At 42.4% G+C, this 15353-nt stretch overlaps 1 protein-coding gene across 1 annotated transcript; it reads right to left on the bottom strand.

Annotated features, from left to right (window-relative positions):
- Positions 1–1369: 1369 nt before the first annotated feature.
- Positions 1370–15001, bottom strand: srebf1 (sterol regulatory element binding transcription factor 1). Its single transcript, XM_029508551.1, has 19 exons — positions 14645–15001; positions 12194–12781; positions 10999–11174; positions 10737–10877; positions 10182–10400; positions 9867–9981; positions 9451–9608; positions 9052–9268; positions 8758–8942; positions 8380–8641; positions 7989–8155; positions 7567–7735; positions 7337–7445; positions 6940–7049; positions 5907–6039; positions 5599–5764; positions 4513–4728; positions 3768–3879; positions 1370–3104 (listed from the first exon to the last, which is right to left on the bottom strand). Exons 1-19 carry the CDS (start codon positions 14748–14750, stop codon positions 2884–2886), a joined length of 3570 nt encoding a protein of 1189 aa, XP_029364411.1. The 5' UTR covers positions 14751–15001; the 3' UTR covers positions 1370–2883.
- Between the last annotated feature and the right edge of the window lie 352 nt (positions 15002–15353).

Genomic DNA, 15353 nt, shown 5'->3' on the forward strand with positions numbered 1-15353 from the left:
TTCTACGGCCACATCATCAGTGTGATTGTGGGTATGAAGCCTGTGTGATTGAAGAAATGCATCTCTGACTCAAGATGTCATGCATCAAAAAAAAAACAACAAAAAAAAAAAACAGCGGGCAACCACTGGATGTACTATCTCAATGTGTGCGTTTGTGTTTAAAACAAGAGACAAAACGAAACAAAAAAGGAAACTGTACATGATGATGTGCTTTACAGGTTCTAAATATTCTGATATTGAAGAGTTAAGAAAAAAATGGACGCAGTATTTTAATATAATGCTCTTATCTTCGGAAATGTATTTTGATGTGCATTATAACTATACAACATCATTGCGTCACCCTTGGTATATGTCAGGCTTTGTCTTATTCAGAGATGAAAAAAGAAATATGAACAAAGAAAAAAAAAGACAAAAAAATGAAGAAAACTCTGTTTATGGGTCCATCTGACTTTGTGCACATTCGATACGTACAGTAGATGCCACCATCATCACTTGACAAGATGCAGATCAGGGCTCAAAGGGGCCAACTGGGAGTCAGGTCATCTACCTTAATATCTATGTACAGTTCATAAGTATTACTGTTAAACATTGCCATGATGTATAAATACTTCACCAACCACAGCTGTGCAGAAAGATATACATTCAAGTCAAATTTCAGAACACACCTGTCTGTGTATCTCAAATGTAGCCTCTTTCACGCTGCCATGCTATGTAACAATGCCCAATATGGGCTGTCAGTAAAAATACCTGTCATATCAAAAGGAGACATATTTAAGTATTAGAGCATAAAAGAAAGTGCAAAAACACCACACCAAACTTTCTCTTTTATGAAACTCATTATTTAATGGTGTATATAAGTATTTGATGCTGTTTAAATGTAAGATGTGATGTACTAATATAATTGTGTATAGTATTTCCTAGAGATGTTTATTTTCTATAAAATGGAATATGTTATTGCTTATAAAATGTTATTAAAAGAATCCATTGATGAAAAAAATTGACAACCTTTTTTGGGAATGTCGCCTAAGTTGGAGCATGCCGTTTTATTGATTTTCATGTCTATTTGTTTGGAATCGATGACACAGCATCACTTTGTTTGAAATGTTTTTTGTAACGCCAATGTTAAATATACCAGCACCTTTCAATGCTGCTATGACCAACGCCTGCTCTTTTTGTCCTTACTGAATATGCACTGACATTCACACACTAGAGCCATGACTTCAATCAGCATATTGCTTGAACTGTGCTGCTGAACGACGAGACCAACAATTTGTCCCTCAATTACGTAACATATTTCTTTTCCTCACGTTATAATCGTTTCATTATCCTCCAGTGCCCTACTGACCGCAACACAAGAAATACAACTGTCTTCTTTACAAAATGTTTTAATATTTACATCAGAAATGAATGAAACAATGAAAAGATGAAAAGATGAACAATACCTTCAGACATGGTTGTATTTCCTTAATCTCAAACCAAAGTCTTTCAGTCATTCACATTAGTGACACAAAAACACATACTGGTCCTTGGACCAAAAAAAAAAAAAAAAAGTTTTTTCAAAACCTTTTACTTTTTAAATTGTTCTTCTAAAAATTAACAATGTGTTTGTCTAGTTGCATGATAAGATACTGACAGATGAACTCAAAGTGTTGCTCTTTGTGTTGGAGCTACAAAAGAAAGCTGGAAAGCCGATTAACTACAGGCCCTTTGGGGGAAAGAAATCTTATTTTGAAACTGCTTGCACGACTTATGCAACTTGTGAAAGTGCCAAAGGTTCAGAATACAGTTTGAGTTGTTGCTTTGTCGTTCCTGAGGTGGAGGCTGCCAAAGTCCAAGTTGTTAACGTGAGCAACAGTGTGAAAGGTCATCTGAGTCAGCTGACGTTAACAACACAAAAGTCCTTGATGATCTGTTACTGTCTCCATTTTGACATTCACATTACCACTCCAGTGAAGAATAGAATCTATTTTATAGGACCTGATCAAAAGCTACCAATTTGGGAGAGAAAATAACAATTTTTCACTCTGCTTATACAAAATACTGAGTAATCAAAGTTCATACAGATTATAAATACATTTTAAAATATATATACACAGCAAAACAAAAAGACCTATGAAAATAACCTCGTAAAACCAAATTATTACTTATCAATGAAAACAGCCTTGCAAGGCTAGTGCAGATAGAGACACGAAGCTCAAACAGTGGGCAGCCTCGCCTCAGATCACTACCAGTGAAACATAGTACGAATAAACTTTTTCCGCTACTGAACAACCTGCAGACCGGGCACCCACTGAACAAGCTCACGGTCAGACCAATCCTGAGTTTGGTCGTTTTCCTCCCATGCACAAGAGACATCTCACTCTGCAGCCAATCAGAGCAGCCCGCCACTCCAACCCACTGAGCACTCATGCAGGTAAAAGGTGCATCTATGTATTGAAAGGACTGAGGGGTGGGAACATACGGAGCAAATCTCTCTTTCATCACTCACACGCACAAAAACAAACGCAGCACAACATCCAGTGGGAGGATCTGATGGCTCCTCTCTGTGGTCAAACTGTGCACTGCAATTCTGTCTCTCTGGGGATTTAGTTCAGTAACGGGGAAGAAAAATGCTTCATAATTTTGGCAAAAATCTGTAGCAGTCTTAACTCCTTAAGTGCCTTCTGATATTGGGCCGGGCTGGGAGGGGAAAAAGCATGAGACAGTTCATGTCAGGTTGATAAGAATCTAAATAGTTTAAGAAATCTTTTCAATAGCTTCACGCCAAAATGCGACTGTAGGGTTGTGGATTTGTGGCAGCAGGTTTCTTTGTGTGTTCTTGTATGTCAGAGATGTTTCTATATACAGTGTTCATGCATGTCTCTGAACTCTCTCCACCCTCCTCTAGCTATTGGTGACAGTGGTGCCGCTGCCCAGCTTGATGATCATTTGCTGGCAGTCATGGAGGGTCCTCTTGTCTCCCAGTTTCTCCAGAGTACGGGCTGCGTCCGCCAGCATGCCCACCCTTTGGCCAGGAGCCGATAGAAAGGAGGGAGGAAGGTAGCGACACGCCAACATCACAGCCTCGGCCTGCTCCCGCTGGCCTGGTCGTGTCTCACACTCCTCTGTGCACGCACGCACACAAACACACACAAAAAAAAAAACAAAAAAAAAAAAACATTGTTACCGTGCTATTTCGAGGGAGTTTTTGGATGTCATCAGCCACCAACACCCAATCAGGCTTCAGCAGGATTGTTTAATTACTGATGGGATTTACTTCAGTGAACAATTGCGGAAAATAGACGAGAGGCTGATTAGAGCCACTGATTGCAGCTATTCAGTGTCTCAGCTCTCTGCAACTTTTATTAGAAGCTGAAGAATATATCTAAAAATCAATGGTCCGAGGAAAGTGGTCTCTATGATTGCAGTTTTCTCTGTAAGCTTTTCATTTTTTGATTTTTTTCCAGTAAACTACTTAAACGCTACCTGATTAAAGCTTTGTGCCAAACTAATTTCACTCAACTACACAAAACTGTGACTGTTGTCTCAGTGTATAGTGGTACGGTATTATGGGGAATGAATGGACAGTGAAACTAGTGCTTACTAGAAATAATTCAAATATTTAAGGCCATCGAAAAAAACAAAACAGGTTTGCTATGTAGAAAGAGCAATGATGGCACACAAAAACTAAAATTTTCAAGAGGAGCTACTACAATTAATATGATGCCTAAATAACAGAACCACTTGTGCAGAATGGATGGAAAATAAAGATCAATGTCCCCACACACCTGTCTTGGCTCCGGGCGTTGCTCTGCGTCTCAGCGAGCGATCCAGGAGCTGATGTGTGCGGGTGGGACTGGCCCCTGCCATCAGCCTGGCTGTTGCTTCATGGAGGAACAACTGGAGAGAGATGCAGGGAGGGAGGGAGATGAGAAAAGCTTTGAAAGAGGAGGAGGAGGGGGGAGTAAGAGCGAGTGATGATGACTCATAGAGACTGTTCGGCTCTACCTCAGAGAGACTTTGAAGCCTTGTGAACAATGCTGCTAAACACTTGCCTCGGGGGTGTGCGAGTTTGTGCGAGTTTGTGTGTGTGTGTGTGTGTGTGTGTGTGTGTGTGTGTGTGTGTGTGTGTTTTAATACCTCCCTGCTAATTTCCACAGAGAATTATACCCTGGACTGTCTGCAAGTATGTGCACAGGAAGTATATGTATGTCTATAGGTGAAGCGTTTCTCTTAGCATCCTGTTTGATATGAGAACTCCACTTGCTGTTGCCCCTCCATGTATGTATGCTGATCTTTTACTGGTGGGCTTAAGAGCAGTTCAGGGAGTTCTGGTTTTAAGTGCCTGACAATGCAAATACACCAACATAAGAGCTGCGTTGGTGGGTTGGTATTGTTTTCATAATGCCCTGTGTGTGTACGGATATTTGTAGCTAACTTGTACATGCTGTACATGCTCACAGGTTCATATAGTATATTGGGCAAGCCACAATAATATAATCCTACACCATAATGGCAAATACTCATACATACTCTTCGCATTGCAGGTCTGAAGCTGTGTGCCAGTTTGCGTAGAGAGCTGAGATCTTGCTGAAAGCCTTGAAGCTCCGGTGGGGAGGCCTGGTGGACCCCTGCTGATGAGCTATTGCCTGCCAACCCTGACCCTGCAGGACCGGCCCCCTGTTGCTGCAGACGCCACACGTTGGTCCTCATTACCAAGAGCAGATCACATAAAAGCAACTGGATGACCTAGAGCAACATAAAAATGATTACGACTGAGACAATTTACTGCCCACCACTGCCATTGTAAAAGGCCTGGATCACTGACAAATGAACTGGAGACCAAATTATCAGAAATTTGTTGTTTGGTGCCAAAGATTCTTGTCCTAAGCGTGGTTTCCCCACCAAAAGGTTTAATCAAAAATCTGATTTAATGTGTTAAATACTCAAGCTGCTATTGACCAAAAACAGCATTATCTCAGAAGGTGCTCCTGAATATCTAACTCAGTAATTGCTTTACACAATAATACAAGATATCAAGAATTGTATTGCTTTTAACCAACACCTCACGTTTTTAACGATAGCGGAAGACTATTACTAAGAGACACTGCTCAGCAGAATTTACACGAGAGCTCTACTCAAGCATGAAGGACATTTTGACCTCTCACTGACTGTGTATTCTGCTGTTAGTAGCCCAGCTCTGTGTTGCACTGCAGGTACATTGCACTCCGCTGAGACACACATGCAATGCAACTACAATGCACTACAGCTCCAGCCATAGACATACACAAACTGTGAGCTACCTATCCACCAGCATCACCATCTGCTGAACGCCAAAGGGTAGGACACCGCACTATCACAGAGTGGGAGTTGCTGTGGGCCATCCACTGTCTGTTTGCGTGTGGCTTTGCATTGTCTGTGCGTATACTTGAGTGATTATGTGTAGGCCTTATCCCGTGTTTACAAATTTATACATGCAGATGTGTAGCACATCTGTTGCTGCGTCTATCTTTTTTATGTGAATTTCCTCCATAGGAATAATTAAACATCAGCATGACTTATTTTATGTGCACACATCTGCAAAAGTGACTTTGCCCTCATGTGTGAGCATGTGTATACCTTGTCTAAACTGGAGCTGTGGCAGTGTGGTCCCAGGTTAAGGCTGTCTCGGAGCAGGGCGCTGGCCTTGTCGCTGTAGCTCAGACTCAGCTGGCAGTTTTCTGGCTTGGACAGCAGAGCGCGTACAGCCCTGAATGTGTTCAGACATGCCTTGGGCAGAAGACTCCTGACAGAGTGAGGGTAAAAGAGACAGGACACAGGTTAAAGTAGTGCAAGTGTGGATGTGTGTGCACTCTGCTTGGCATGAGCAGACGTGGTCTATGCAAGACAATCCGGAAGAAATTCCAGTGTACTTATGTCCATCTTACTCTGCGTTTTGCAGACTGCGTGGCAGGTGCTCAACAGTTGGATACAGCCTCTCTGCAGCTGTATCATCTCCTTGGAGCCAGTTGATGATCACCACGGCAACAGAGGACCACCACTTGGAGTGGGGGTCGCAGCCTGAAAGTTGGAACAAAACAGTCAAACACAAATATTTGAATTGTCTATTCTTCACTTTCACATTTGACTTGCATGAGAGTGCACATAAACATAGACGGATATCCACAGAGAGAGAAAGCTGCTGTCTGTGTTTTGACCTCTGAATCAATCTGTTTCTCCCCTCTGGCATAGTCACATCATGCTGAGAGAAAGCAGCCATTTTGACGAATCCTTCACAAGAGAAAACTACTCCATTTAACATCAGGCAAAACACACACGCGGACACATACACACACAAAATGTGTGAGCAACCTGAAGCTCAGCCAAAAAAAAAAAGTCTGCCATTAAAATCGCAGCACAGCCTCGTTTTCCTCCCTCTCCCACTTCCTTCTCAAGGTGATCACCAATTTGACAGCATTGAAGATAAATGAACCAATGTAACAGATGTCTCCCTTTCACCTAGCCCTCTTTCACTGAGATCAGTGATCAGTGAGGACAAAGGCAAGTGGTGAGAGAGTGGGAGTCAGCCCAGTGAAAATCGAACTACTCGATCTCAATGATGTAAAAATTAACTTCATCTCACAGCTTCTTATTTGGCAGGCACAATTGGACAGTCAGGGAAGGTGAAGAAAAGTGCGAGAGGCAAATGTGATAACATAATAAAGTCAAAGTAATAAAAAGTGAAAAAGTTCACTTCAATGCGTTTATCGACTGAGGTATAAGAAGCATTTTCTTTGACTGATTATTAATTTTTCATGGTTTTAGAAGTCAATTTCGGGCATGGATTCAAAAATTGCGGATATTGATTGTAAATTGACAAAATGACTTGAATTTTCCTTTTATACCCAACAAATAGTGTCCTTATTGTAGTGGACTTCTACCTTGGTGTTAAAAGAACCGGCAAATGCCACAATGACCTACCAGTCACAGTGGCCATGTTGGAGCCGATTGCAAAAGATTGAGACGTGGCACCAGCAGCATCTGATGCACTGATCAACAGCTGGAGGTACTCCAGGGCATCAGCATACTCCCTGAGGATGAACAGATGCTGAATGTTTATTTTGCTGCCACATCAACATACAATGACAACTTCCAAATAATTATTACCAAAAGGGATTTTTGAATGATTTCACATCCGCATTATGCAATCCTTTTCATGTTGTTATTGACAAATTTTGTACATACTCACACCTAAATCTGATAAATAGTTGAATAGTAAATTAATCAAAAAGGTATAAGCTTGCCGAGAACTGGTGCTACCGAGATAAAAACTGATTTTATTTTAATTTACTTATCAAAAAACACATTATTTCCTCACCCCTTGCCATGGCTGGAGCTCTTCTCTCCATGAGGCTGGGCCACACAGTACAGCGCCTTCTCCAACAGGTGCTCTCTGAATGCCTGAGTCACCTGGGCCAGAGGATCCACTGTACGAGTAACAGCAAACCATTATAATAGGAGAAATGTTGAAATTTCCACAGGATGCAAGAGTCGCCAAAGGCGTTATTGAATTAAATTACACTTTGAGTCATATCGGCATACACTGACCAGTATTTCCAGCCTGGCTATAGATGCTTTCTTTAGGAGTGCTGCGAATTGCCCAATCCCCGTCCACAAAGAAGCGGTGACCTAGTGGGTGACAGAGCCATTGCATTGCTGGTGGCACACTGCCACTGGACGAAAGGCATGCCTGCCGGGCGCTGCTCAGAAACACACGCTGTCAGGGGAAAAAAAAAAAAGAAGAAGGGAAGAACAAAGGTAAAATTCTGCACTCTTATTTTATATGTAAATGTAATGCAGACAAAATAATGCTGCTAATAGCTCTTTCATGATGATCTAGATCTGTGTAATTCAGTTTATTTCAAGTCCTGGGGTCATTAACATATCAGCTCATGTTAATTACCGGAAAGCAAATGAACAAAAAATTCAACCGGAGACTGCCTGCTGTTTAAAAAACTGTAGCGTCTCACCGAGGTGAAATGCAGGATTCTTGGCAGACTGGCTTTGACCCGTAGCGCTCCGGAGACATAGACCTCAGCCAGAGTGGCTACAGGCAGACAGGAGCCAGAACACTCTGCCAGGTTCACTGCACTTAAAGCCATGTGCACTGCTGACAGGTGGCTACCATTTAATTTACCTGAACGGACAGGCAGAAGACAACAAAGCAATTATTATCGTTTTAAAATACAGAGAAGAAGAGTGCATGTGTGGTTTGGTAAAAATCACTGAGGCCTAATGACCCAGGCAAAGACGGGGGGTTAGGGTTCCTTTCAATAACCTGATATTTCACTATGCCAACTACCTGTGCTCAGTCTAGGACATTGTTTGAATTTAGAAACAGTGTTTTTCCCACTGAGCAACCTGTCATATGAAGCTGGTGCAGACGGTGGTAAACTAGGGCAGCATCACGGCTGCTTTTGCATGCATCCTCCTGCAGGGGGCGGTCAGATCGTAGTCCTCCAGCTCTGGCAGCCAGCCAGCGGCCCACCCATAGACGTTGGAGGCAAAATCTCAGCAGCGACCACAATGCAGCACAACCAAGGTCCAACTGGGAGGTGGGTAAGGGGCGACCGAGAGCCTTTAGACAAGTCCACAGGTTCTGACTAGCCTGGGCAAAATCCCCCTGGGAGGGTTAAAAGGGATAGGTGAAGGCACCAGAGTTGAAGTTGAAGTTGAACCAGAGTAGCCTGGCTCAAGACTAAGAGGATACAAAATACAGAAAAATTACAATATTCATACTCTAGCTAGGTCCAGGTCAGCCTGTTTGCGGTGCCTCCAAAACAATACAGAGGATCCAGAGTGTGGTCTGGTTACAGGTTCTCCGTACACCAGCAGGCGGATCAGAACACCAGACACCAGAATACCATTCAGTAACCACACAAGTATAGTTGGTAACATCCAGTCCATCCAGCTCCACGACTCCGCTAGGGATGAAAAACATTTTACAGTGAAGACTTGCCATGTAACAGTGTCACAGAAAACATGAACATATAGCCCTGCAAGCCCGAGACTCCAGCATTTCTCCTTCCATACCTGCAATATCCACACCAAGAACACTCCTGCCTCCATGATGGGTGGTGGTGGCAGCAGAGCTTTCAGCTAAGCTGCTGCCAGAGGAACACAGCAGAGAGGCCAGAGGGTTGAGGGAGATGAACAGGAAGGTGAAGGCGCACAGCGCCATGCGGGAACGGTCTAACATGCCACCAGCGCTTGTGCCTGCTGCCGATCTGTCCAAGATACCCACGTTTGGCTGACACACGACACAGAAAGCAGAAAAATGTATGTGTTTAAAAGGACTCAGGTACAAAATATGCATCGTCAATGAGACCAAAGCAGCTTTTGGTTAGTTTTGTTTGGATTAGCCTTTCTTTCACATCTTGACTCTGAATGTATCCTGCCTGCCATTTATCCATTTCACTGGGAGCTTCATACCTTGGTGTCCTCCACCATCGGACTGTCAGGTTCAGAGTCACTGCCACAGTGTGAGAAAGAAGTTGGTGAGCCCACGTCAGAAGCTGGTGGGGTGGGCAGCTCATTCTTCACATCAGACTGCCCATCTACCTCCATGGCAACCAGGTCCTTGAGAGACTCTGAAAGAGTAAACAAACAACACAGAGCACCGTTTGAGGGTCAGTCAGCACTACAAAAGCAAATTCATCTCTTATCTCCAACTTCCACTCAGAGACTGTAGTAGCCCATTTTCACATTTCTCATTTCCAAATAACAGCAACAACAAATAGACCCCATCGCATAAGATCAACTGAATGAGATTGTTCAAGGGAGTTGAAATAAACCCTTGTGAGATTTTTCAAGGATACAAAAAAATAAGAACGGCTTTAGACACATACTATTTTTCTGGGCTGCCATTTTAAGAGCCATGTTCTCTTGTTTGAGTTTTTGGTTAGCCTGCTGCAGGTAACGGATGTGGTCAATGGCTTTCCTCAGTACTGCAGACTTGTTGAGCTACAAAGAAAAGAAAAAATAAAGACAGCGATTGAAACCTAATTCTATATGGGAAAAATTCTTAAGTCTTATACCTCAATTTATTTGAATTATTATTCAATATTATTATTATTATTTTGACCACCCCTCCCCACAAAAAAACAAACAAACAAGGAATTCATAAATAACTATTATAAAGATCTGTTTAAAGAATTTCTTGCCTTGGCTTCAGTACCGGCCACCAGGTCTTTGAGCTCCACGATTTTGTCATTGATGGAGGAACGGTAGCGCTTCTCGATGGCGTTGTGGGCAGTTCGCTTCTCCCCCTTGTGGGGCTGGCCAACTGGCTTACCACTGATGGCGATGCGGTTGATTGGCAGTTTTTCTGTGTCCACCATGACTGGAACAGTGGTCAGAATGGTGCCACTGCCCATAAACGCCTGGAGAGGGAAACATTAATCACATTCTTAACATATTTTGTGGAAATTAAGATTAAGTATTAACAACATCTGAACACTGTTCCTTTCATTTATTCTCAGCTTTATTTCTTAAAAATTACTCTCATGGCAATTCTCTCTTACACGTTAATTAGCAGCAACCACAGTATTGGATCATAGTTGAGATGTTGGCACTCCCTACTACACACTGCTTTAAATTGCACTGATGTAAAAAGGGAGGAAAAATGCTTTAATCTGACACTTGAAGCCATTTAAGCTTACTAATCCGATGGCTTCAACAAAATGTGCTGTGTGATCTCAGCATTGAGTTGCACATACCTGCAGTGAAGTGCTCTGTACTGGGGTGGTGGTGGTCGCCAGGGAGGTGGGAGAGGCCACAGTGGTGACAATGCAGGGGTCATGCTTCAGAGTGGTCAACAGCAGTGACTCAGCCTTGATGAACTGGGGCTGCAGCAATACCTGAGACACACACGGAAATACATACAGTTCTGCTTTTATTTCCCCGATACACAATCATGGGCTTTGTTTATGCAAATCCATTCAAGCTCATTCACACACTAACACACACACACACTCTTACGGGAACTTGCTGTACGTGGGGTGCGATGGTTTGAGCAGGCGGGCTAGTTGATGTGGTGAGCAGAGAAGAGGTGGTGGTCAGCCCTTGGAGCTGAGACTGGATGGACACTGGCTGAACACTCTGAGGTGAGGATGATAGAGTCGTGGCAGGTTGGCTCACACTTCCTGGGCTGCTAGCTGGAAAATATTTATGCAACAGAGATTTATTTGTTTTTTTGCAACGGTTAATACAACATGAAAGAAATGTTCACAACAACTGTAATTATCTTTTCCAATTGCACAATAATATTCAATTGATTTAACAAACAAGGTAAATAGCAAATTTTCCAGAGCATAAAGTAATTGCCAAATATTGCCACCTATTTTTTTGTAACGAGTCAGGGTAAAATTGGCTTCGGCTTTCTTAAAAATTCTAGACCAGCCAACTACACAGTGCATGTCTCTGGCATCAGCAATGAGGTTTAAAAAGCACCATTCAATGGGTCTAGTATTCTTTTAATGGGGTAATGTACAATTTGTGAAACATTTTTGTGATCTTTTAATTTTATTAATTTGTACCAAGTCTGATTTGGTATGAAAACAAAAACACAAATAGTACTGGCCAGTGAATGTAAAAAATAAATAAATAAAATAAAATAAAAAAACAACTACTTTCATTGATTAAGAAAAATACTGGTTACTGTCACAAATCACATGCGTTTATGGGTTTGTGGGTCAATAAGTTAACTGCAATATCAATAAAATGTGACTCACAAAAGCAAGATTAAGTGAGTCATATTGTATTTATCAGCTCCAACTGGGCTTCACCTCTCTGTACCAAGGTCAGGGAATTTCCTTGTGGATCAATGGAAATGTATTGCTTATATGAAATTTAGGCTTTCACTCATTTCCCTGAACTAAAACAAATGGAAATATTCAGGTGTCACAAATTTGAACATATTGTACACTACATACAGTTTACACACTACAATGGGTTCACAATTCAGTAGGGTCAACAGAAACATAAAGGAGACTGATTCAATGACAAGTAGAGCCAAGACACGTGTCACAGCATAGCAAACTTATGACAAAAGACTAAAATATCAAAATACATTTTAAAGGCTTTTACCCCTAAAAGATTCTTTAATTTTCTGTTAATTCCCATTCACCAGCTACTTTGGATACTAGAAGCAATACAAATGATAAAGAATCCTTACCTGTGTGACTGTTCTGGCTGCTGTAGTTGGTCCGACCTTGTGGGGACTGAGCTTGGACCTGGACTTGGACCTGTGGTATGGCCTGGGGCTGAAGTGGAGGCTGAAGTGTAGGTGAAGTGAAAAGAGCCTGGGGTGTGGAGCTGAATGCTGGACTTGGTCCTGGTGAGCCATGAGGTGAAGCTGCCTGCACTGGGACAGACGGGCTGAGAATGGGTTGGGGATGTTCCAATTGGGGCTGCTTGAGAGTCTGAGCCTGCTGCGGGGAGGCTGGTTGCTGCTGCCGCGGGGTAGTGTTAGATACCTGGGCTAGAGGGGCTTGCTGAAAAGTTGGAGGCTGAAATGCCTTGTCTGGGGAGGAGGAACTACGGGTGATAGGAGGGCCCAATAGGGCATCAAGGTGGGGGCTACTGCTAAGGATGGAAGAAGAAGATGAAGATGGAGGTGTGGTAGTGGAAGCTGGAGGGGCAGCTGAAGCATTGGATTGGGTCAAAGCAGAAAGTTCTGTGGTGGGTGGGGGCCCTGTGTATGGAGCGTTATCAAAGAGTCCTCCAAACTCCATGTCCTGGTTGTTGATGAGCTGCAGCATATCTGATGAGGAAGAAGAAAACAAAAAACAAAACACACAATCACTGTTATTGGCCAACTAGAAAAGAAAAACCTTTCCCTAGGATGTGATCAGGATGTGCAGACACACACTGCAAACAATATGGGACAAAAATGCTGCCCTTTGCCGATTGCTAATGATGGGACATCAATCTTAGATTAAAAAAAAAAAAAAAAAAAAGGGGGGGGGGGGTAAAATTAAAAAATTTGCATTGAATATTGTTGAGCTTTCCTTTTTCCCCACAAAAATCTCTCACCAAAAATGATTGAGGCAATTACACCTAAAAATAAATACAATTTGTGTGTTCATTTTTCCCACTCAAAGAAAATGTCATGAATGATCCAAGATTAAGTGACTTGAACTGAAAAAGTCTGAATGGACATATTCACAGTGCATGTTGGCAAACAGCAGAAATGCAATATTAAACTATGGAAATCACCCTTTGTGCAGTTAGGCTATTTATAGGACACCTGCAGCTGTAGGAAAAAGTATGTTATAAAGATACAACAGTAACCAGATTATGATTTTGCAATTACAGACTGATGAGAGCCCATTAGGATGTCATGACTAGAATATGTCTACAATATGTGAAAAATGTTAGATTTTTTTTTTTTTTTTTCTAACACTAATTTCTACAATTTTATTTAAAACTAATGAGAAATTGAGACCTTATTCTTGTGGGAAAGTCTGCAAAATGAAAAAACAAAAACAAAAACAAAAACAAAAAACAATCTTTGATTTTAACTTGACCGAGCTAATCCTAAATAAGTACATGAATATCTATATGATTCATTTTTAATAAAGCTGTCACTCTGGGCCTATGTTGTGTGTACAGTGAGGAGCAGCAGGCTGGATTTGTAAACCAGTGTTTTTGTATGAGGTGATCGCTCTTGACCAATCACAGCGCGTCTCAGAGACTTGCCATGCCGATCAGCCCAAGACAGGAAAGAGAGGCAGCGCTGTCTGTGGCCGGCCGAGGTTACCATCGAGCAGCAGCACGGAGGGTTACTGTCGGTCAAACACCGGAGGCTGCTGGGCCTCGGGATGTGTACTATCTGATACTGTTTACACAGCGCTGCTTATCTCAGCTTTATGTCGGCCATCCTCCTAAATCCATATCGACCATTGCAGATTGTGGGACAAGACGCCACAGATGTGTGTCGTATTAACTTCTTTTCACTTTATTCAAAATAGTCCATCAGCTGCAAGCATTCAGCAAAAAAAAAAAAAAATCCTTTAAGAGGGGATGATCGATCGCGTTGTTATATATGATATGATTTTATATTGTGACTAATAAAATACCATTGTGTTATCTATTCTTTTCGAGGGGGTAAACACGTTCGTGTGCTCGGTCAACTGAGGCAAAGTGAACCCAGCAAAGAAGAATGAACGACAGTAACCCCGGGCCGTGGAGCAAGATGGGGGCGGGGCGCCATAACCACCATTTAGTAACACGCTAGCTTTACCAATTAGCCTGTTAAAGTCACTCTAATAACCGGCTAGACTTACCATTTGAATAAAATATTAAAGTGCGTGATGATAATGAGAGAAAGAACAAAATTGGCCTCTAATAAAACCACCACAAGCATCCGAAGTACACTAGCTAGCTACATGGTTACTGTAAGCTAATGATGGCTGATGGAAAGGACCATCAACTAAAAACGGGATATTTGCCACAGCTCCTGCTATTTTATTTTTTTTTATTTTACTGTAAATCGGTTGAATATTAAATGAAGGTGAAACAGATCAGACTGAAACGTGTAAACAGACATGCAGCAACAAACTGCTCTTTAGAAAACGGGGAAGCTTTCCTGGGTCAGCTTCCAGCCTCCACGGTGTTTTCTCACCATCAATGTCGCTCAGCAGGGCCGTGTCAATATCGCTGGGGTCGTTCAGCGACAGCGTCGGATCCAGATTATCCAACGAGGGATCGTCAAACGGGAGGCTGTTCATCTTGACTCCGGAGTCGGTCTTTCCCGTGTGGTGTATGACAGGCAGTCGAGTCGCTCGGAGGGGGCAAAAAAAAAAAAGACACTTCTCTCGTCCCTACATCTGAAAAGCGCTGGGTGCCCGGTGTATCTGAGAGACACGCAGAAAGGGATGCAATTTTATTTTATTTTTTTTAAATAACCGATCTGCCCAACTAACTACTTACTCCTACCGCCATAACCGCATAGCGAAACTTGTCAAACCAAGCCAAACACTGAGGCTCATTCACTAATCACCAACGTGAACACGGCGACGGCGGCCGAGCGGACCCACCCACCGAGCGGTGATTGACAGGCGTGTCAGCCAATGGCAGCCTTCGAACTGGATTTCCCACGTCTCAGTTTCTCTGGGTTGTTTTGATTGTTTGACGGAAGAGTTGACAGCATGTGGAGCGTGTCACCGGGATTTTTCCACGACGGTGTAAAACGACATATGATAATAAATGTAAAAAACAAATTGGTATTGGAGATCTAGGGCACCTATGTAGAGCCTAGTGAAAATGACTCTAAACTGGATTTATCTAAAGAACACAAACATGTTTTATAGGACTTTAACAATGTTATCTGT

The sequence above is a fragment of the Echeneis naucrates genome, chromosome 8 (genome assembly GCF_900963305.1).
Source record: "Echeneis naucrates chromosome 8, fEcheNa1.1, whole genome shotgun sequence".
Taxonomy (NCBI): Eukaryota; Metazoa; Chordata; class Actinopteri; order Carangiformes; family Echeneidae; genus Echeneis; species Echeneis naucrates.